General features: G+C 44.1%; 1 protein-coding gene across 3 annotated transcripts in view; it reads right to left on the minus strand.

Moving 5' to 3' along the window:
• Window positions 1–2022: 2022 nt before the first annotated feature.
• Window positions 2023–24613, minus strand: part of ASL (argininosuccinate lyase) — a 201269-nt gene continuing 178678 nt past the window's right edge. For all 3 annotated transcript variants that reach the window (XM_063953842.1, XM_063953841.1, XM_063953840.1), the window contains 5 exons: window positions 22301–22360; window positions 14392–14475; window positions 6031–6111; window positions 5247–5353; window positions 2023–2757 (listed from right to left, as the gene is read on the minus strand). In XM_063953842.1, coding sequence (XP_063809912.1) covers window positions 2610–2757; window positions 5247–5353; window positions 6031–6111; window positions 14392–14475; window positions 22301–22360 — 480 coding nt within the window. In that variant the 3' untranslated portion in view covers window positions 2023–2609. The remainder of the gene's footprint in view (window positions 2758–5246; window positions 5354–6030; window positions 6112–14391; window positions 14476–22300; window positions 22361–24613) is intronic.

The following is a 24613-nucleotide window of genomic DNA, read 5'->3' on the forward strand; positions in this document are numbered from 1 at the left end:
CACTGCATATGATTCTGTCACCATTGAAAAACTGGTGGAGGATTATATGAGTAACAGCATCAAGTAGGCATGTCAGACAGTCCGTATGTATACTGGCAGGAAAAAGAGGCAATTTGGATGCCTTTGCACAAACTGGCTTTATTTTACCTAAGTTGCCCCCCCCCCCCTCCAGTGTGTACTCTGAAAGAGTGTTTAGTGCAGCCGGTAACCTTGTCAGCGATCGGCGTAGGAGGTTACTTCCACAAAATGTGTAGAAGATGAGGTTAATCAAAATTAATTATAAATTCCTCCGGGAAGACCTTTACCAGCAATTGCCTACAGAAAGTACACAGGGACCTGTGATGGTGGATTCCAGTGGGGACAAATTAATACTCTGTGAGGAGGAGGATGTATACACTGAAAGGGGTGAGGAATCGGAAGATGAGGTCGACCTCTTGCCTCTGTGCAAGGAGAGATTAATTGCTTCTTTTTTGGTGGGGAACCAAACAAACCAGTCATTTCAGCCACAGTCGTGCGACAGACCCTGTCGCTGAAATGATTGGTTTGTTAAAGTGTGCATGTCATGTTTATACAACATAAGGGTGCGTGGGAGGGCCCAAGGACAATTCCATCTTGCACCTCTTTTTCTTCTTTGCATCATGTGCTGTTTGGGGACTAGTTTTTTAAAGTGCCATCCTGTCTGACACTGCCGTACAACTCCAGGGGTATTGCCGTATAAGTCCAGTCCAGTGGCGGTGTCCTGTGCTGTATATTATTTACTCCAAATAAAAGGGTTATATACATTACTTATATTATTATCCAAATCATTTTTACAGGGTTTGCCCAGTGTGGTGTAGGGGTACGCTCGCCTGTGCTGCATATTATTATAATAGCTCCAAATAAAAGGGTTATTATTATCCAAATTAATTTTACAGGCTTTGCCGTGTGTGTGTGTGGTTTAGGGGTACGCTCTCCTGTGCCACCAATATTGTGCGTGTATTACATCTGGGCAAATTCCAGCACGTCCCATGTTGTTTGTGCCGCACACTTGTGTCGCTTAGCTTAGTCATACAGCTACCTCATTGCACCTCTTTTACTTCTTTACATGATGTGCTGTTTCGGGCCTAGTTTTTAAATCTGCCATCCTGTCTGACACTGCAGTTCCACTCCTAGATGGGCCAGGTGTTTGTACCGCACACTTGTGTCGCTTAGCTTAGTCATACAGCCACCTCGGTGCAACCTTTTGGCCTAAAAACAATATTGTGAGGTGTTCAAAATAGACTGGAAAGGAGTGGAAATGAATGTTATTGAGGTTTGGTGTTTTTTTTTTTTAAAAATCATCCAGATCTAAAACCAAAACTCGAAAGGGTTGTTTTGGCAAAACAAATCCAGATCCAAAACACGAGCATGGAACCAGAACCAAAACACGAAAAGTGCCCACCCCAGCGGCGATGCCTTTGCACTTCAAGAGTATATCCCGACCAGCGCAGCTTTAGCGTGCTGGCCGGGAGTTACTCGTCGCTCCCCGGCCATCAGCGGCTGCGTGTGACGTCACGCAGCCACCGCGGGCCGCCTCCCCCAGCGGTCTGGCCACGCCTGCGTTGGCCGGACCGCGCCCCCCTATACGGCGGCTTAACGCCGCCATCCAGCTCCCTCCCGGCCAGCGACCGCCTCTGCCTCAGAGGCGATTGCTAGGCAACGATGGCTGCCATGCGCAGTTCCGACCACATTGCTGCGCTGCCACAAACGGTCCGGCCACGCCTGCATTGGCCGGACAGCACCCCCGTCCAGCCCCCTCCCTCCCAGCGACCGCCTCAGAGGCGATCGCTAGGCAACGACGGCTGCCAGGCGCCGGCGCAGTTCCGACCAGATTGCTGCGCTGCGACAAACTGCAGCGAGCTATCGGGTCAGAATGACCCCCATAGGCTTTACAGACTACAGTACAGCCCTAAATCATTCGCTAGCTTTTTAGCCATTCAATTCCATATTAAACAGAGTTCTACTTCTAAACCTCAACTTGCCTCAAAATAAATAATAGTAAAAGGAGTTGTAAATACTTTAATCTGCTTTATGGATGTAGCAAGTCAGCATTCATCACACATGAAATCAATGATGAACATTATTCTTTATCACAGAGGTAAGTGTATAGGTCACAATTACAATTAATCAATTTACCTAATTTCCATACTAACAAATGTATAATTTATGTGTTTGGAAGAGACTGATACCCCTATGACATATCTCCATATACTGTGTATTGCTATATACCTCCAACTGTCCCGTTTTTTTGGGTTACGAAAATGGGAGGCGTGGCTCGCGATCGCGGTATGCCCGCGAAGCCATGCCCCCTTTCTATAGGCCTTTTGGGCGAGCGCGACGCTCTTTGTGAGGTCCCAATGTTGGGAGGTATGCTATTAGCCGGGAGCTCTAGAGCAGCAGGGTGTACCAAGAAGAAGTTGTCATGACTGCTTGTGAACTAATCATGGAATGCTCTCATCACACCACATGACACACTGGAGGACAGGCAAGGGGGTATCCTTATCCTATAAAATACATGAAACACAATAGATTGTAGATTACAAAGCAGCTTCTTTTCTAGTCTAGAGATTGATTTTAAGTATTTCATGATGTTACTGGTCCTTGTGATTTTTTATCCAGGCTCTCAGCTGCTCGATTTGTGTGACCACACAGCTCTTTGCTGTCCCCCCTGCGGCTGTGTATTGCTCCACACTGTTGGTGTAGTTCCACACTTTGGATACATCACTGCTGAAAAGAGGACTGCAACAATAAAAAGAGAAAAGATTCAACTAGTCATCTATTCATGTTTATGACAGAGCGATTGTCATTGTTATTACAATCATCATTATCAGCAGCAACTCCTAGCAATAGACCATTATTCTCCATTAACAAAAAACTGTATACACCTGGCGCCACCACCCTCAAAGTATTAGCAGCTAGTCTCGGGATTAAGTTCCAATTCCCCCAAGTTTGATAGCAGAAAAAAAAGGAAAGAATGTGAGACAGCGCTAATTACTTTGACGTCTTTTTATATATAATTAAAACACAATTTCACAATATCGCATATAAATACCGGCCAGTATTCTTTAAAATGTACGTATACTCTAGTTAACTTTCTAAGAAAAACCAATATAGCTTATCCCTTTATAGAGCTGCTGAATCTAACACTCTATTTTTTACAATAGAGCTGCAGTGTTATATTGCAGAGGTAACCCTCTAACCTTTCTGGAGGTAAATGGACCGCTGTAATTTGCAAATTGAAGTCCCACTGTAGGTAATTCCAGCACAGTTCTTTTCGGGTACAGCATGCACCTCTACCAATCAATTCAAAGGTAATATGCAGTTCTTAATGCGTGCCAAGCATAGGTATAGATGTTAAGCGTGTTAGTAGAAAGCAAATCCTCCCAGCACATTAATGACATACACCAAATGAGCTGCTGGTTGGTATGTAAACAGTTCTTTTAGGTGCACCATGCAAAGCACCAATTACCTCTCACAGCTGCTCCTCTCACTTGTGGCTCTGCCTGTGTTCTCAGGCTACAGTGTGGAGTCCGTTATATTCCCCCTTAGCACTGGGGTATTGTATTGAGTGTGCGCCGGCCAGTGACACTGAGGAAGCCGCCGATGCTAATTAGGAGGCGGAGAAACACGTTTGTCACGTGCAAGACACCCAGGAGAGATTTGACCACCCCTGCAGCATTGTCTGCTAAGCCGGCCGGCGCACACTCAATACAATACCCCAGTGCTAAGGGGGAATATAACGGACTCCACACTGTAGCCTGAGAACACAGGCAGAGCCACAAGTGAGAGGAGCAGCTGTGAGAGGTAATTGGTGCTTTGCATGGTGCACCTAAAAGAACTGTTTACATACCAACCAGCAGCTCATTTGGTGTATGTCATTAATGTGCTGGGAGGATTTGCTTTCTACTAACACGCTTAACATCTATACCTATGCTTGGCACGCATTAAGAACTGCATATTACCTTTGAATTGATTGGTAGAGGTGCATGCTGTACCCGAAAAGAACTGTGCTGGAATTACCTACAGTGGGACTTCAATTTGCAAATTACAGCGGTCCATTTGCCTCCAGAAAGGTTAGAGGGTTACCTCTGCAATATAACACTGCAGCTCTATTGTAAAAAATAGAGTGTTAGATTCAGCAGCTCTATAAAGGGATAAGCTATATTGGTTTTTCTTAGAAAGTTAACTAGAGTATACGTACATTTTAAAGAATACTGGCCGGTATTTATATGTGATATTGTGAAATTGTGTTTTAATTATATATAAAAAGACGTCAAAATAATTAGCGCTGTCTCACATTCTTTCCTTTTTTCCATTATTCTCCATGTCTGCTCCCTGTAATGGTCAGTAGGTGATGCACATGCTTAGTGCCTTCAGCTCTCCATGGTATACATACGTAGTGAAACTAACCCACAAACTAAAGTGACATCTGAAGTTGTACCCCATTATCTCATCAGACTAATTAAAACCTTTGTGCCAAAATGTATATTTACAATGAATCAGGAAAACAATAAAAGTTATTTTTTTCTTTAGCCATCAATGTTAGCCAGCATTCTCTATCTGACATGGATACGTATGCTCAAAAACACCTTATTATAGGTACAATATATGTAAAATATCAAAGGGAAATGAAAATGAAAAATGTTTTTCTTTCTGGCGGAAACAAATTGTTCCTATGAACTGCTTTGGAATCACAGGCTGCCACAGAAACCTGGGGGTCTATTCATGAAGCAGCGAAAAGAGTGGAGAAGTGAGCCTGTGTAGAACTTGTCCATGGCAACCAATCAGCTGCTCTGTACAATTGTCTAGTATGCAAATTATAAATGTTACTTGAATGCGGATTGGTTGCCATGGGAAACTTCTCCACACTTTTCACTGCCTCATGAATAGAACCCCTGGTTCCTGCAGCAGCAAGAGGGGCACCGTACCACCTCCATATTGCCTGGACAATTATCTACATGACAGTAGGTTACGCTGCAGACCCGTGTATGGCAGTTGGGACTTAGTGAAGACGTACTGTACTTCCATTGCTGGGGCAATCTGTGATTTTTGTTTTGCCTATGTGGGATAGTAGTTTGCCTTTAATAATTTCAAGGTCTGAAAATTAAAGCAGGTTGAAAACCCAACCAAGAAACATTGTTTGCGTTCCTTTCTATAAAAAAGACAGGGGCAAAGAACCATATAAGCTAGACTTTATATTATATAAACTCCGGATACCAATCACACACCTGATGCTCTTTAAGTCTTCCAAGGAAAGTTTACTGACAGAAACGCCCTTGGTCTCCGCTAGATGGACGGCTTTACCAGAGACTCCGTGTGCTTGTCTGAAGGGCATCTGTCATTGGAAACAGTTCAGTCAGAACAGGAAGTTGAAACATTAGCATTTCAGCTTGGTTGTCTATATACTGTTATTTTTTATTATTTATTTATATTACATTAACCATATACAGAAAACAATTCAACACACAGGAGGTCATTTTTTAAGCCAAAAAAGGCTACCTGTTTGTTCTTCACAAGCAAAGGGAAGAAGTTGGGAAGATTTAAGATGTCTCTAACTTAGTACAGAGTAGGTACCCCTCTGCGTTAATCTGTGCAGCAGTACCGAATCCCAATTTAACTTAATAAAGTGATTTTTTGGGAAATAAAACGGGAAACGAAGATAGGGTGCTATGCATAACAAGATGTTTAAATGGGATGTAGAGACCGCCGGTCACAATACTGGCCCCTGCATCCCGCCCGCACAAAATGCTGACTAGCAGGGACTATTCCCACTCGTGGGTGTCCACGACACCCTTAGAGTGGGAACAGAACCTGTGGCGAGAGCAGCGTGCCACCGAGCCCGCAAGGGGCTTTGTTGTGCTCGCCCCCCACCACCAGCATTCTGCGGCCATGATCCCAGTGTCGGGATACTGACCACCAGGATTCCGGCTGCCGGTAACGCAGCCCCAACCTGTTTAAACATCATTTTAAATGAGACACAACAGTATGTCATAAAGATTTGGCTTCACATACCCCTTTCCTAACCAAGTAATAAGCAATGTCTGTTGCCAACATATCTGGGCTCAAGGCTTTCTCCATCGCTTCCTTGTTGATCTAAAAAAACAAAATGGTAAATTGCCAAATTTTGGAGATGGTCTTCCACTTATAGGGGTAAATTTACTAAGATGAGAGTTCTATTTAAGATGGGATTTTGCCCATAGCAACCAATCAGATTCTACTTCTCATTTATCTAGCACCCTCTAGAAGATAATATCTGGAATCTGATTGGTTGATACAGGCAACATTCCATCTTAAATAGAACTCCCATCTTAGTAAACTTACCCCATAATGTGTGATAAACACATACATAATTAGTCAATTAATCATGAAGCACCAACATATTTGCAGTATATTATTGTTAGCTTCGATAACAAAAGTATTTCTGTTCTGTATACATATGGCATTAATACTGGCACGCAATATGGGTAAAACTGGGTGCAGGAATATTTATTTCATGAACCCCAACATACAGAAAAGTGATACAGTAGTACAATAAGATAGAAATAATAGGGACGCCTAATATCGGTATATACAGTAATATGAACGAAAGAAAATTTAACATAGTAACAGTAAAATTTCCATAAAAAAACATGTTGAAAAAAAAAAAAATAATAATAATAATAATAAAATAAAATGATATTGGGAATAAATGTATCTTTGTTTTGATTACATATTTTGCATCCTCACAACGCAGTGTAAATAAACATGCACAAGCTGCATTTCTGTCTGTATCAGGTTTGTTGTATTCATGCTTGCTGAAGAATTGTTGTCTGTGCTTCAACAGCAAACAAAGTAAAGATATACACATGTATTGCAATCCAGAAAATATAAACTTAACATTATATGTATTTAAAATCTGCAAGGTAGAATAGTCACAGCATCATATGACTCAATATTACTCAGAAACTAGATAATTAGGACTTTTCAGTTTAAATATTGGCAGAGGATGGCCTGAATGCCAGTTCTCCACTTTTCATAGGCAAAACACAGGGGCCCCCAGTTGCCCAGAACCGCTCCTTGCCCACAAGCCTGGCCAATGGCCACTACATGCAGTATAAAGCGAATAATGGAGCTGCTACACATGCCCAGTGGCAGCAGTTTTTCCTACAGTCTGCTGTGTGTGTGTCTGTGCATCTGAGTGCTCAATTAGCGCACCAGAGAGAGAATCTGGTAAGTGGCTAACCGTGATAATTGGGCCTCCATGTCTGAAGTACTGTGGGCCTAATTCAGATGTGCTTTGGGGTGCGTGTCTCATGTCACATCTGTGCTTTGTGCATGCCCCGGACCCAAACTGCGCATATGCAGCACATGACACAGTACGGCATCAGACTGACAGTTATTGACAGTCTGATGCCTTTTGCGAGTGTGGAGGTTTTGATGCTAAGAGCTGGCTGTACTAGCTTTGATTCGTACTCCTCCCTTTTGGAAACGTAGAATAGAACCAGAGGGTTTGCAAGTGTTACCAGCCAAGAGGGAAGTTGATCTGGGTCCCCTGTCTGATGAGGTCTGCTGTATTGTTTGGGCTCTCATTGAGTGGCCTTAGGCCTATGTCAGATTTTAGCAAATTCAGTGCGTGTGGGGAAACCTCCAGTCCTTTATATGGTGAATCAAATGCTGGCTTCTGGCATTTACTTTGGTCTTGCCCTATGGGTTCCTTCTTTTAAACCTGTATATTGCATTGCACAACAGATCCAGGGTAAGTAGAGGGAACTCAGGCCTGTGCTCCCCCTGTCGTTTCTGGTACTTTTTTTTTTGGTAAACTAAGAACAGCAGCACGTTTGCTGCTATCTCTGTCAAGTATTTAATAGATCCGGCAGCACTAGGGCAGTAGTCCCAGGGGACACGATGCCCACCTGCTGCCAGCATAATCAGATTATGGGTGGGGGAAACGGGCTCCTCTGCCAAAACTGCTTTTGTCATCAGTGCAGGAATCTGTGCTGCCTGTCACTCAATTAGAGCTGCCGGTCTCTAGAACCCACCTCCGCTCTCACATGCTGTGCATCCACCTAAATGAGCTACTGCCGCAGAGTGGGTTTTTTTTTTTCTTGCAATCTCTTTTTATTAATCAAATAAAGAAAACAATGTCCAGCAAAATACAAGGTGTTCAACTTTCAAGTACTTGTAAATTGAAATTTACAAAGGTGATGTTTATAGTCAACAATAACACTTTCAATACATTTCACCTAAATAAAGAAAAATGGAGACTTAATAGTAAGACAATTCTTGTGGTATATAATAATTATATCAGATCATCAAATATTTGAATATGTTAAGAGTGCAACAAAGAGAGGAGAGTAGTGAATTATTGGCCCTCATTCCGAGTTGTTCGCTCGGTATTTTTCATCGCATCGCAGTGAAAATCCGCTTAGTACGCATGCGCAATGTTCGCACTGCGACTGCGCCAAGTAACTTTACTATGAAGAAAGTAATTTTACTCACGGCTTTTTCTTCGCTCCGGCGATCGTAATGTGATTGACAGGAAATGGGTGTTACTGGGCGGAAACACGGCGTTTCAGGGGCGTGTGGCTGAAAACGCTACCGTTTCCGGAAAAAACGCAGGAGTGGCCGGGGAAACGGTGGGAGTGCCTGGGCGAACGCTGGGTGTGTTTGTGACGTCAACCAGGAACGACAAGCACTGAACTGATCGCACAGGCAGAGTAAGTCTGGAGCTACTCTGAAACTGCTAAGTAGTTAGTAATCGCAATATTGCGCATACATCGGTCGCAATTTTAAGAAGCTAAGATTCACTCCCAGTAGGCGGCGGCTTAGCGTGTGTAACTCTGCTAAATTCGCCTTGCGACCGATCAACTCGGAATGAGGGCCATTATTACTACATTACCACAAGTGTTTCACAGCGCCGTACAAAGGACAGTACATGGAGACAAAACTTAGCATTACAGTAAATAAATAACAAAAATAGAGTACAGGTAACAAAGAGCACCACAATTCTCAAAACATAATACAGCTTAGATGCAAGCAGCGAGTGAGTAATCATTGTACTACTTGGGGCTGAGATAGAGATGAGCCTTTACCAGCAGGAGAAAAAGCAGGTAAAGATGGTCGCTGAGTAGGAGAGAGCTGCGAGTGAAATGTGTCGAGAAGAGGGATTTGACAACAAGAGGAAAGAGGGCCCTGCTCTGAAAAGCTAACAATCTAGTGGATCTAGTGAATGTGGAAAAAAAAAAAAGTAAGAAAGGAATAGGAATAAGAAGACAAGTAGGAAGAGGAAAGAAGAATAAATAAAAAGGGTCGTCATCGTGGTTTTAAGATGTAGAGGTTAAACTGGAGTCATATAGACTTTATAGGAATAGGATTCTTTGAATCTAAGCCATTGAAACCAAGTGGCCGAAAAACCAGAGGTAGATAATTGTGGGGTAACAGTAAGTTCTTTCATAGTCATATAAAAGTCCACCCTTTTAAACCAACGTGATATTAGGGTTATCTGGGTAATCTCCAATAGCACGGGATAGTAGCCCTAGCCGTGTTCACCAGATGTCGAAGTAAAGATTTCTTATTTTGGGAAATAGGGCTGTCCATCAAATTGAGAAGCCAAACTTCTGGCGAATCGGGAACTGGTTAGTTGTGGAATTATCTTTTGAACCTGATGCCAGAATCTAGACAAAGAATGGCATTGCTACCAAATATGGAGAGGGGTGCCCAATGACTGTCCACATGTCCAGCATAGTGCAGACACAGACGGGAACATCTGATGAACCCGGTCAGGGCAGCAATTCCATCTGGACATTATATTATATTGTTTTTCTGAAATTTGAGTGAAAGGTGAGCTAGGAAAAGTATAACAGTATATATGAACCCATTTGGTCATCAGAGAGTTCCTTACCAAGATCTCTTTGCCATCCTGTCACAAATGAGGGGGTTGGGAGAAATAGGAAAGGTATGCATTTTTGGTATAACTGAGATATCAAGTGTCAATGTGTAGAGTTAGATAAACAAAGAGTCTAGAAAGAAGTAGGATGCCATCCTCCAGTGCAATCAGGTAAAGAAGTAACATAATGTCGGAGCTGTAAATATACCCCAAAACTATTAGTTGGTAATCCATAGTTTGTAAAAATTCTGAAAAGGAACAGAAGCCAGTGGGGGTAACCAAATAAGACGGCCTGGAAATGCCTGCCTTGGTCCATGTAAGTAATGCAGAATTTTGTGGTAAATCTGGGCGATGTAAAAAGGGCATGGGTAAAGAGGGACCAGGGCTAAATGACGGCAGGTGCTTAAATTTTTTCCAGCAACGTAATGTTGGGTTTAGTGAAGGGTGTCTAGTTTGGAGGATTATACGTTGCCACAGGATTATATGAGCAGCAGGCCGCATGGTGTTTTAAAATTGCAACCAAGCGCCTTTACACAGGAGCACTGAATGGACGCTGCGGAGCATTACTGGGGTCAGCTTAGCCTTGCCAGGAGTTATCCTCCGCTTTCTCCAGCCCCCGGCTCATTGTGCACAGAACTCTGGCCAGAGGGCGCCATCCTCAGCCGCCTGTCATGTCCTAGGGAAGGTGAGTGAAGTATTGAGCTGTGGGCGCTATGTGTGTGTTCTGCCTTCTGCTGCTGTAATAACTTAATACCCACCCACTGCCAGTCACTCTCTTCCTGTCACTCTCTCCCTGGCGTCAGAGACTACCTCTCTCTGATACCCACTGCCAATCAGCCTCTCCCTGGCGTCACCCACTGCCTGACACTTTCTCCCTGGCGTCACGCACTGCCCGTCACCCTCTCCCTGGCATCACCTACTGCCAATCACCCTCTCCCTGGTGTCACCCACTGCCTCTCCATCACCCACTGACAATCACCCTCTACCTTTCACACTCTCCCTGACGTTACTCACTGCCTCTCTCCATCACCCTTTCCATGTCCCCCACTGCTTGTCACCCTCTCCCTGGCGTAACCCACTGTCAATCACCCTGTCCCCCACTCCCTCTCTCCGTCCCCCACTGCCAATCTCCCTGTCAACCACTGCCTGTCACCCTCTCCCTGATGTCACCCACTGCCTCTCTTAGTCACCCCCTGCCAATAACCCTCTCCCTGTCGCACACTACCTCTCTCCATCACCCACTGCCCGTCACCCACTCCCTGGCATCACCCACTGCCTTTCTCGGCCACATTCTCCATCACCCAATGCCTGTCATCCACTGCCAGTCAGTCTCTTCCTGTTCTGTGAAGCCACGCCCTTTATAGTTGGGCCACACCCCTATTCTAGAAGTGCGCACAATCGTACCTACTACTGCTACACCCCTCCCCCCCACACACACACTTACCCTATCATGGTGCCCCCTGTCATTTTTTCCTGGATCCACCCCTGTATAAGACTGAAAATGTCTTTACTATCACCTTATATTTTTGGATGCACATGCCTAGAATCATATCCTACAAACTTATGGTCCAGTTATTTTTACTCAGCTAAGGTTTGCATAGCTAGAACTTGTATGGTACCCCAGGCCCACACTCTCTCCTCCTGGATAGGATTGGTCAATTCTACTGTATCCCACTAGAGGTTTGTATACACTAAACGGAAGTGCCCCTTGAATTATGACAGACTCTGGTCTCTTTGGTGTTCAACCAGATATGCCCTAGACCTGGAGTACTCCCGTTATTAAAACCCTTCTCCTCGCTGTCCTTTACTCTGCTACCTGCTTATGAGGGAGGGTTGCTATTACAGCTAATCCCCCTTGGAGTTATGTCATTATTGCTAATGCCAGTTTTTGTGCCATTTTGTTGTTATTCATATGACTGTTTTTTGATAGTACTGCCACCTAAATTCTTTTGTGTGCTCATCATTTGCTTTTTCATATTTGTATTATATTCATGTTTTCTTGTTTATTGTTACTGTGTAATTTGAAAATCTTTTCAATAAATATATTTGATTAGAAAATAAAATATTGGCAGAGGGCACGCTCCAGTCATCAGTTTTTACATGGCTCCAAGCTGCAAGCACATATTGCACACTACTGTGTATTTCACCGTAATAAATGAATACAATCAAAATAAGCTGTCATGTAATACGTATAGGTAGGAAGTTCTCAGTTGGACTTTAAAATGGGTATTATTTAAAGGCTAATGGGATACTGAAATTAGCATCAATTACATGTACCTAATATGGGAGTTAGACCTGATTGTGAGATAATAAATGGTTATTTCATCAGATAAATTCTGTCAACCACATATCTATCAAAGTTATTTACTTTGATGTTAATTTCTGCATAATAAAGTTGCTATCTGTTCTAGTAAATATTTATAGAAGATTTATACAGACAGACAAGCGATTTAGATGCTCAGAGAAGGAACTTTTTATGGTTGCTGTTATTATTATTATTATTATTACTACTCCATATGAGAGACAACTAGTCATATATTTCAATGTGATAGATGGGCATTTCACCCTATATTATACCAGTACAGCATCTCTGACAAAGTATGGAGGAGTGATAGGGTTTGTAAATGGGATTTTCTGTGTGTACAGAACTGTTCCGATGTTCACCTAGCCCCTTCTCCGTAACAAATCATACAAGTGTTCAGGGCTAGTTCCCGCTCGGAAAAGCTTATTTTAAATGTTTCAAAAGTCAATACAGGTAGTTTAAAAAATTTTATGCACACACTTTATATAAATGTATAATATATATATAAAAATAGTGGTGTCCGGACCAGCACTCCACAAGATTGTAGGTTAGATGCTCCGGTGCCTCCAGTGTGGAATGAGGTACTACCGTATGGAAAAAGACGGTAGTACCAACGTTTCGGGGCTGGCACGCCCCTTTGTCACCTTACCCACGAAACGTTGGTAACGTTAAATACACTTTTTGCACTGCAAAGACTCCGAGTGCCGCAGATATTTTTACATACGGTAGTGTGTGTATATATATATATATAGTATTCATGTGACCGGCGGTCAGGAGACCGACGGTCATATGACCTCCCCCAACATCCCGCCCCCTCACTATCCCAATGGTTGGCATGCCGACCAACAGGGACTATTTCCACTCGTGGGTGTCCACGAATAGAACCCGTGGCAACCGCAGGTCAACACCGAGCCCGCAAGGGGCTTCCTGCACTTGCCCCCCGCTGGGATCCCGGCATCGGTATGCTGCCGAGATCCCAGCGTTGGTATGCTGACTGGCGGTCAGGAGACCATTGGTCAACCATACCACACACACACATACATACATACATATATATACACACACACACACACACACACACACACACACACACACACACACACACACACACAAACACACACAAACACACACACACTATAAACCCATTCCATTAAGTTCCTGCTGCACAGTTTTGTGCTTACATTAATGCCAGTGGAAGTTTGGAACTCTTCAGCTTAGGAATCAGCAGAGCTTTGGCGACTTTTACACATCATGGACCCCATTTATCAAGCCTTAGAGAGTGGTAAATAGCACGGTGACAAAGAACCAACTAACCAGCTCTTAACTGCCATGTTACAGGCTGCGTTTGAAAAATGACAGTTAGGAGCTGATTGGTTGGTACTTTATCACCATGCAATTTATCACTCTCCAAGGCTTGATAAATCTGGGCCCATGTGCTTTAGCAGTCGTTGAGCCCGCTCTGTGATTTTACGTGGTCTTCCGGTTTGTGGCTGAGTTGCTGTTGTTCGTAAACACTTCCACTTTATAATAATATCACCACTGACCGTGGAATATCCAGCAGGGATGAAATTTCATGAACTGTCTTATTGCAAAGGTGGCATCATATCACAGTACCACGCTTGAAGTCACTGAGCTCTTCAGAACGACCCATTTCGTATCACAAATGTTGCAAATGGAAATTTAAAAACGTGCAGACGCAGATTTAAAAACCTTTTTTTCTGAAGAGCAACCATCATTACAATGTATACAGACATTTACAATAGTAAAATATAGGTATTACAAATGTATTCTGTGCTTAGACTTGGGTCCCATCCCCTGTCCTTCTTTTTACAATCTAGTTTGCAAAGGTTAGAATTCTTCTGTCTGAAGAAGACATGCATCAGAACTTTGTACCGTTATACAAGGCTCAGTAGGATTAACTCACCAGATGCCCAGGCTTAGTTGGTCAGGCAGGTCATGTTTGGGATCTTCGGTTTGAAGGAGAAGGATAGCATGCTATAATGTACTCCTCTGTGAGGCAAGCAGGTGGACCAGGAGGAGAGGAGAAGCATAGTGTATGTAACAATAAAAGGAGGTGCCTACGTGGTAGTTCCTACAACTAGTGCCAAGGGATGTCTATGCCTGGACTAAAATATGTCACAGTAGGAATGTACATATAGGTACATACTATATATTACTAGAAAAGATCTGTATATAAGAAATATACCTGTAATGTGGAAATCACTCCAGAGGCTACCTGAAGCACAGCACATATGGTATCATAAACATCAAACATGGCCTCCTTGTCCTCCTGCACACAAAACATATACATTGATATTTAATAAGTTGCAAAAGGCACAGCTGTTACCATTACTCCCAATTTTGGTTCTTCTCATTTGCACTATAGGTATTAAACCTATTATGTAATTGGTTACTGAGATACTGTCCATACACAGCTAAGTGAGTGACCATAATTGATAATCCCATTGAAGCCTGTTAGGGCAGTTGGCAGAGAACTTCTATAGGACCAAAATAAATAGCTAGGATTGCTGGCGATTAGATAATATTTAATAAAAATTTGTGTGTATAATATCTAAACATACACATATGTATAAGAACACTGGTCGACGTGGATCACACCAAAAAATAATATACACATCTATGTATCCAAGCAAGGGAATATAGTATCTCATTAACCAACACTTATATTGCTAGTACAGGTTGAGTATCCCATATCCAAATATTCCGAAATACGGAATTTTTTGAGTGAGCCTGAGATAGTGAAACCTTTGTTTTCTTATGGCACAATGTACACAAACTTTGTTTAGTACACAAAGTAATTAAAAATATTGTAATAAATGACCTTCAGTCAGTGTGTATAAGGTGTATATGAAACATAAATTAATTGTGTGAATGTACACACACTTTGTTTAATGCACAAAGTAATTAAAAATATTGGGTAGAATGACCTTCAGGCTGTGTGTATAAGGTGTATATGAAACATAAATGCATTCTGTGCTTAGACTTGGGTCCCATCCCCACGATATCTCAGTATGGTATGCAATTATTCCAAAATACGGAAATATCTGTTATCCAAAATACTTCTGGTCCCAAGCATTTTGGATAAGGGATACTCAACCCTGTACTGTGGTTTTACTTCAAGGAGTTATAAAGCAGTCTGATTAGTAAAGCAGCTCTATTATATATTATATATATATATATATATATATATATATATATATAAATAAAATCCAGATTTTTTAATTAGCCAAGCAGTATAAAAACGTTCCAGATTTTGGGATTAGTCAAGCTATCTGAACACAATCCTTTTAGTGTGCCAAGCTCAAATATAGCAACAGTCACTTATAAATATATGTCCTTGTTGTTATTTGTGCAACCAATATAATATTAATTATAGTACCTGTTCAAATTTAATTTCCTGGCCAGGAAATGTCTGTAACTAATATGCAGGCGGATATCTGAAGTTGAACCCGTTATGGGTAGCAGCCCCTCTCGGCTACTGATGCGTGTTGGGTATGGGATACCGGCGGTCAGGAACCCGGCAGTCAGCATACCGACATCGGGATCCCGACCGCCAGAATGTCGGCAGGGGGGTGCGAGCGCAACGAAGACCCTTGTGGGCTCGGTTCTATTCCCACTTTATGGGTGTCGTGGACACCCACGAGTGGGAGTAGCCCTCGGCCCCCTGCCGGCATTCTGTCAGCCGGGATCCCGTAATTGGTATGCTGACCACTGGGATCCCGACCGCCGGTATCCCGTACCCAACACGCATCAGCAGCCGAGAGGGGCTGCTACCCATAAGGGGGTCAACTTCAGTTGAGTGTCAATAACACAACACCAGTTGGTACTGGTAACCCTGCCCTATTAAAGATGCAGATTATAAGAAGTGACCAAAACTGTTTATGCCTATATAATAAGAAGTGCATATTTCATCCAGCTCTGTATTAGTAGTGTTTGTACCAGGTTCATATTAGGTGTACATACAGTACAGCCAAATACAATTATACCCAACCAGGTTTTTTGATAGAGCCAAATCTGGAGTGGGGGTAGTGGAGAACTGTCAAACCGCAATTTGATGATGCCACTTTCCACAAGGTGGGCAGAATCCAGGATTGTTAACCCTCTCGGGAGACTGTGAGAGCACCCTAACATTGAACAGTCTCTCGGACATTCCGGGAAAGCAAGCAAATATGATGTAATTTGTATTCATTTATAATTGTAACTGTCTATGTAAGGTTCTAGAATATGGCAGAATACCTGAAAATAAGAATTTACTCACCGGTAATTCTATTTCTCGTAGTCCGTAGTGGATGCTGGGAACTCCGTAAGGACCATGGGGAATAGCGGGCTCCGAAGGAGGCTGGGCACTCTAGAAAGATCTTAGACTACCTGGTGTGCACTGGCTCCTCCCACTATGACCCTCCTCCAAGCCTCAGTTAGGTACTGTGCCCGGACGAGCGTACACAATAAGGAAGGATTTTGAATCCCGGGTAAGACTCATACCAGCCACACCAATCACACCGTACAACTCATGATATGAAACACAGTTAACAGTATGAAACAATAGAGCCTCTCAACAGATGGCTCAACAATAACCCGATTTAGTTAACCATAACTATGTACAAGTATTGCAGATAAACCGCACTTGGGATGGGCGCCCAGCATCCACTACGGACTACGAGAAATAGAATTACCGGTGAGTAAATTCTTATTTTCTCTAACGTCCTAGTGGATGCTGGGAACTCCGTAAGGACCATGGGGATTATACCAAAGCTCCCAAACGGGCGGGAGAGTGCGGATGACTCTGCAGCACTGAATGAGAGAACTCCAGGTCCTCCTCAGCCAGGGTATCAAATTTGTAGAATTTTTGCAAACGTGTTTGCCCCTGACCAAGTAGCTGCTCGGCAAAATTGTAAAGCCGAGACCTCTCGGGCAGCCGCCCAAGATGAGCCCACCTTCCTTGTGGAATGGGCATTGACAGATTTTGGCTGTGGCAGGCCTGCCACAGTATGTGCAAGCTGAATTGTACTACAAATCCAACGAGCAATAGTCTGCTTAGAAGCAGGAGCACCCAGCTTGTTAGGTGCATATAGGATAAACAGCGAGTCAGATTTTCTGACTCTAGCCGTTCTGGAAACATATATTTTCAGTGCCCTGACAACGTCTAGCAACTTGGAGTCCTCCAAGTCCCTAGTAGCCTAGGCACCACAATAGGCTGGTTCAGGTGAAACGCTGACACCACCTTTGGGAGAAACTGGGGACGAGTCCTCAATTCTGCCCTATCCATATGGAAAATCAAATAAGGGCTTTTACAAGACAAAGCCGCCAACTTTGATACTCGCCTGGCAGAAGCCAAGGCCAATAACATAACCACCTTCCACAAGAGATATTTCAGATCCACGGTTTTTAGTGGTTCAAACCAATGTGATTTTAAGAAACTCAACACCACGTTGAGATCCCAAGGTGCCACAGGAGGCACAAACGGGGGCTGACTCTGCAGCACTCCTTTTATAAATGTCTGAACTTCAGGTACTGAAGCTAGTTCTTTTTGAAAGAAAATCGACAGAGCCGAGATCTGTACCTTAATGGAACCCAATTTAAGGCCCATAGTCACTCCTGCTTGCAGGAAATGCAGAAATCGACCTAGTTGAAATTCCTCTGTTGGGGCCCTTTCGGCCTCACACCATGCAACATATTTTCGCCATATGCGGTGATAATGAGTTGCTGTAACCTCTTTCCTGGCTTTAGTAAGCGTAGGAATGACTTCCTCCGGAATGCCCTTTTCCTTCAGGATCCGGCGTTCAACCGCCATGCCGACAAACGCAGCCGCGGTAAGTCTTGGAACAGACAGGGCCCCTGCTGCCGCAGGTCCTGTCCGAGTGGCAGAGGCCATGGGTCCTCTGATATAAATTCTTGAAGTTCTGGGTACCAAGCTCTTCTTGGCCATCCACGAGTATCGTTCTTACTCCTCGCCTTCTTATTATTCTCAGTACTTTTGGTATGAGAGGCAGAGGGGAGAACACATAAACCGACTGGTACACCCACGGTGTTACCAGAGCGTCCATAGCTATCGCCTGAGGGTCCCTTGACCCGGTGCAATATCTTTTATAGCTTTTTGTTGAGGCGGGACGCCATCATGTCCACCTGTGGCCTTTCCCAATGGTGTACAATCCTATTGGAAGACTTCTGGAGGAAGTCCCCATTCTCCCGGGTGGAGGTCGTGTCTGTTGAGAAGATCTGCTTCCCAGTTGTCCACTCCGGGAATGAACACTGGTGACAGTGCTAACACATGATTTTCCGCCTATCGGAGAATCCTTGTGGCTTCTGCCATCGCCATCCTGCTTCTTGTGCCGCCCTGTTGGTTTACATGGGCGACTGCCGTGATGTTGTCTGATTGGATCAGTACCGGCTGGTTTTGAAGCAGAGGCCTTGCCGGCCTCAGGGCATTGTAAATGGCCCTCAGGTCCAGAATATTTATGTGTAGGGAAATAACCTGACTTGACCAAAGTCCCTGGAAATTTCTTCCCTGTGTGACTGCCTCCCAGCCTCAAAGGCTGGAATCCATGGTCACTAGGACCTAGTCCTGTATGCCGAACCTGCGGCTCTCTTGAAGATGGGCACTCTGCAGCCACCACAGTAGAGATACCCTGGTCCTTGGAGACAGGGTTGTCAGCCTATGCATTGGAAGATGCGATCCGGACCACTTGTCCAACAGGTCCCTCTGAAAAGTTCTTGTATGGAACCTGCCTAATGGGATTGCTTCGTAGGAAGCTACCATTTTTCCCAGGACTCGCGTGCAATGATGCACCGCTACCTATTTTGGCTTCAGGAGGTCTCTGACTAGAGATGACAACTCCTTGGCTTTCTCCTCCGGGAGAAACACTATTTCTGGTTTATGTCCAGAACCATCCCCAGGAACAGTAGACGTGTCATAGGAACCAGCTGTGACTTTGGACTGTTTAGAATCCAACCATGCTGTTGTAGCACTTTCCAAAATAGTGCTACCCCGACTACCAACTGCTCCTTGGACCTCGCCCTTATAACGAGATTGTCCAAGTACGGGATAATTACAACTCCCTTTTTTTGAAGGAGTATCAACATTTCGGCCATTACCTTGATAAAACACCCTCGGTGCCATGTACAGTCCAAACGGCAGTGTCTGGACTTGGTAATGCTAATCCTGTACCACAAATCTGAGGTACTCCTGGCGAGGATGGTAAATGGGGACATGCAGGTAAGCATCCTTGATGTCCCAGGATACCATGTAATCCCCCTCGTCCAGGCTTGGAATAACCGCCCTGAGCGATTCCATCTTGAACTTGAATTTTTGTGTTCAAGGATTTTAAATATAAAATGGGTCACACCGAACCATGCGGTTTCGGTACCCCAACCCGTGTGGAATAGTAACCCCGTCCTTGTTGAAGTAGGGGCACCTTGAGTATTACCTGCTGGGAATACCGCTTATTAATTGCCTCTAGCACAGCCTCCCTGCCTGAGGGAGTTGTCAGCAAGGCATATTTTAGGAAACGGCTGGGGGGAGACATCTCGAATTCCAGCTTGTACCCCTGAAATACTACTTGAAAGAAACAGGGATCCACCTGTGAGCGAGCCCACTAATTGCTGAAATTTTTGAGACGGCCCCCCACCGTACCTGGCTACACCTGTGGAGCACCCGCGTCATGGTGTGGCCTCACAGGAGGTGGGGGAAGAATCTTGATTCTGGGAACAGGCTGACTGGTGCAGCTTTTTTCCCTCTACCCTTGTCTCTGTACAGAAAGGAAGCGCCATTTGACCCGCTTGCTTTTCTGAAGCCGAAAGGACTGTACCTTTGTCTGTGAGGAAACCTGAGGTAAAATTATTTCTTCCCAGCAGTTGCTGTGGATACGAGGTCCCAGAGACCATCCCCAAATAATTCCTCACCCTTATAAGGCTCTCTATGCGCTTTTTAAGTCAGCATCACCTGTCCAGTGACAGGTCTCTAATACCCTCCTGACAGAATGGACATTACATTTATTTTGGATGCCAGCCGGCAAAATATCCCTCTGTGCATCCCCCATATATAAGACGACGTCTTTAATATGTTTTTATGTTTTCCAACTAGTATCCCTGTTTGACAGGGTCACCGACCACGCTGCAGCAGCACTATCTGCAGGTCTCAGTCTAGTACCTGAGTGTGTAAATACAGACTTCAGGATAGCCTCCTGTTTTTTATCAACAGGTACCTATTAAAGTGGCCGTATCCTAAGACGGCAGTGCCACCTTTTTTGACAAACGTGTGAGCGCCTTATCCACCCTAGGGGATATCTCCCAGCGTAACTTATCCACCTGGCGGGAAAGGGTACGCCATCAGTAACTTTTTATAAATTACCAGTTTCTTAACGGGGGAACCCACGCTTTCACACACTTCATTTATTCATCTGATGGGGGAACAAAACACTGCCTGTTTTTTCTCCCCAAACCTAAAACCCATTTTTAGAGGTGCTTGGGTTAAAGTCAGAAATGTATAACACATTTTTTATTGCCGAGATCACGTCACGGATGTTCCTAGTGGATTGTGTATATGTCTCCACCTTGTCGACACTGGAGTCAGACTCCGTGTCGACATCTGTGTCTGCCATCTGAGAGAGCGGGCGTTTTTGAGCCCCTGATGGCCTTTGAGACGCCTGGGCAGGCGCGGGCTGCGAAGCCGGCTGTCCCACAGCTGTTACGTCATCCACCCTTTTATGTAAGGAGTTGACACTGTCGGTTAATAACTTTCACTTATCCATCCACTCTGGTGTCGGCCCCACAGGGGGCGACATCACATATATCGGCCTCTGTTCTGTCACCATATAAGCCTCCTCATTCAACATGTCGACACAGCCGTACCGACACACCGCAGACACACAGGGAATGCTCTAAACGAGGACAGGACCCACAAAAGCCCTTTGGGGGGACAGAGTAAGAGTATGCCAGCACACACCAGAGCGCTATATATATACAGGGACTAACTGAGTTATGTCCCTAATAGCTTTTATATAATATACTGTATACAGTGCCAATTTTAATGCCCCCCCTCTCTTTTCCCTCTTACTGTACTGTAGAATTGCAGGGAAGAGCCAGGGAGCTTCCCTCCAGCCGAGCTGTGAGGGAAAAATGGCGCCAGTGTGCTGAGGAGATAGGCTCCGCCCCTTTTTCGCGGCCTATTCTCCCGTTTTTTATGGAATTCTGGCAGGGGTATTTACCTCATATATAGCCCCTGGGGCCATATATTGAGGTATTTTAGCCAGCCAAGGTGTTTTTATTGCTGCCTCAGGGCGCCCCCCCCAGCGCCCTGCACCCTCAGTGACCGGAGTGTGAAGTGTGTGAGAGGAGCAATGGCGCACAGCTGCAGTGCTGTGCGCTACCTTGGTGAAGACAGAGTCTTCATGCCGCCGATTTTCCGGACCATCTTCTTGCTTCTGGCTCTGTAAGGGGGACGGCGGCGCGGCTCCGGGACCGAACATCAAGGCTGGGCCTGCGGTCGATCCCTCTGGAGCTAATGGTGTCCAGTAGCCTAAGAAGCCCATTCCGGCTGCAAGCAGGCGAGTTCGCTTCTTCTCCCCTTAGTCCCTCGCTGCAGTGAGCCTGTTGCCAGCAGGTTCTCACTGAAAATAACAAATTCTAAGACTATAACTTTCTAAGAGCTCAGGAGAGCCCCTAGTGTGCATCCAACCTCGGCCGGGCACGAAATCTAACTGAGGCTTGGAGGAGGGTCATAGTGGGAGGAGCCAGTGCACACCAGGTAGTCTAAGATCTTTCTAGAGTGCCCAGCCTCCTTCGGAGCCCGCTATTCCCCATGGTCCTTACGGAGTTCCCAGCATCCACTAGGACGTTAGAGAAATAACAAATATGTTCATATTAATGTTCCATTGCCCAGCTTCTCAAAGGAAAACATCATAAAACAGTGAGTGAGGGAACGTGAAGAAATTTGTCTCATGCAGTCAGACTTTAAGTAAGCAGAAAGACACCATTAGCGCCAGTTATGTTGCATATGGGTCTTGGTTACAAATGATCCCCCAGTTCCCAGCCTTTGTCTACAGAAGACTGCATTCAACCAGTGATAATCAGATGAGCATGCAGCAGATAATACGTACCTGTAGGTCCTTGTTGTACGTGCTAGGAAGACCTTTCAATGTCATAAAAAAACCAGAGCACTGCAAAATGAAATACGTATTACTGCAACATGCTTATTTCATTTTAAATGGAGTTTCAAGAAAAATTAAATGCATCTATCTAAAATAAAGCTGCTGCATACACTGAAATATCTGTATAATAAATGAGGAGGCTGTCATAACTCCCACAGCAGGTGACAGAGGCATAGCAATACACACATACACAAAAAGGTTTTGTTATAGAATACTGGTACTTGGGAAGCCAGCAGTCACATGACCGACAATGAAGATACAGACTACGGATGGGGCAAGTATTTCTACCCTCCCGTACCCTAACCCTACTGGGGTGGCGGCAATGGGTAACCCTCCGGGGGTGTCGGTTAGGGCTAATCAATGGAGGGTGGTGGCTATGACTAGCCATCCCCTAGAGCTTAACCCTAACCTTCCCCCCTCAGGGCCCTAACCCAGGTAATCACCTTCGGGATGTCGGCTGTCGGTGTTCTGGTACCGGTCTCCTAAGTGGTGTCGGGATTCCAGCGTCGGTCACACGATCGCCGACATCCCGACCGCCGGGATGCTTAATGCATCTCCACATAATATATAATAAAAATAATACAAAATATTAAAATACTGGTGGCACTCAGAGGCTTAGAAAACATGAAAAATCCTAATAAATACACCCTGTAAAAGTTTTTTTTTTTCACGTCTTCTAAGCCTTTGAGTGCCGCTAGTATTTTGGAATCTATATTTGTGGGCATCTACCCTCTAGGAGGGCACCAGAGAAAGCTACCCATAGTGAATAACACTAGCAGTGCCTACCCGTCGTTGTAGAGTGATTATTAATTTTATTCAATTATACATTTTTCTCTTTCACTTTTTTTAGTTTACTCGTCTGTCTTGTTATAGTCTCATTGTTTACCAATTAATTCAGTCTGTAAATACCTCATTGTAAACCATGGTCATCAGTTAGGAGTATGATCAACCTCCCTCCGACATGTAGGAAAATGTTTATTTTATTCAAGTGCAGCAACACAGTGTGCAAAGACGCCAGCCAGTATGGGTGGGAGAGGGTGCCAGCCAGTGTCATGGGGTGCAGTGTGCTGAGGAAACTAATACCGTTTGGCTGTCACCTTCATGTCACTGACTGCAGTGCAGGCAGGTGGCGGAGCCTATCAGGACCATGACCAGCCATCCACAAGCCACAAGATGGGTATCATCTGCCCAAGTCAGCAGCACTGCAGTCAGGGACATGCGACGGCCAAACGATATTAGTTCCCTCAGCGCACTGCACTCTGCAACACTAACTTGCGCCCCCCGCACAGAAGTGTGCCTTTACACACTGTGTTGCTGCAATTAAATAAGATAAAAATGTTCCTAAATGACAGGGAGTTCCCCATTACCCATGTGTGGCTCTGTCCCCAGCTATTACATGCACTGTGGCATGACAACAGAAACAATTCAGTGCTTAGATGATTTTATTTACTAACTAGCCAATTAACATGATAGCGAGATGATTCATAGCCTAGATTACTCTCAAGGAACATTCCAGTGAATACCTCATCAAAATCAGTTCAGTACTTTGAGTTTTTTTGCAAACATACATACAAACAAATTATTTTATTAATAGTATAGATAAAATATATGATGTACACACACAAACAATATACATGTTGCTCTTTACAAAATAGAGTATATAAATGAAGTAATTTGTGAATCTATTGGGGAAAGTTATAAATGACTGGTAACTCCTAAAAAAAAAATGTATAACTGTTTTAGCCCAACGAGAGGCAATGTTTGGTTTATGTGGGGTTCAGCGCATATGTGCTGTTTACACCATATGATTAAATGTCATAGTTAAACTATACTGCATTTGAGTTTACTTTCAAAAATGTCAACATGTACACTGATTTAGCTTAAACAAGTGACAAACACTGATACGGGACACAACAGTCATCACCTGAGGAAGTATTTGTAACCTAGGTATGTGATCTTTCATCCGTATAATGGTTAATTAAGATGTTTTGGAAAATCAGAAAGGGAAAAAAGTAAATATATTCTGCTTTTCTGTGATTTGTAATAAACACAATTCATCATTATCCCTGCACTTACAGCATGCTGCTTTAGTTACTGTGTAAAGTGTCTCTTTCTCATGTCTTCTATAACTATTCGTGTTCAAACATAGCACTTAATATTATTCAGAATTTAGGGTACAATTAGTAATCATCCTTTTACACAGATGTGTGCAGTATTCATTAATGTTCATACGCGCTTTTATTTCTCATGCCTTTCGTTGTG

The sequence above is a fragment of the Pseudophryne corroboree genome, chromosome 2, assembly GCF_028390025.1.
Source record: "Pseudophryne corroboree isolate aPseCor3 chromosome 2, aPseCor3.hap2, whole genome shotgun sequence".
Taxonomy (NCBI): Eukaryota; Metazoa; Chordata; class Amphibia; order Anura; family Myobatrachidae; genus Pseudophryne; species Pseudophryne corroboree.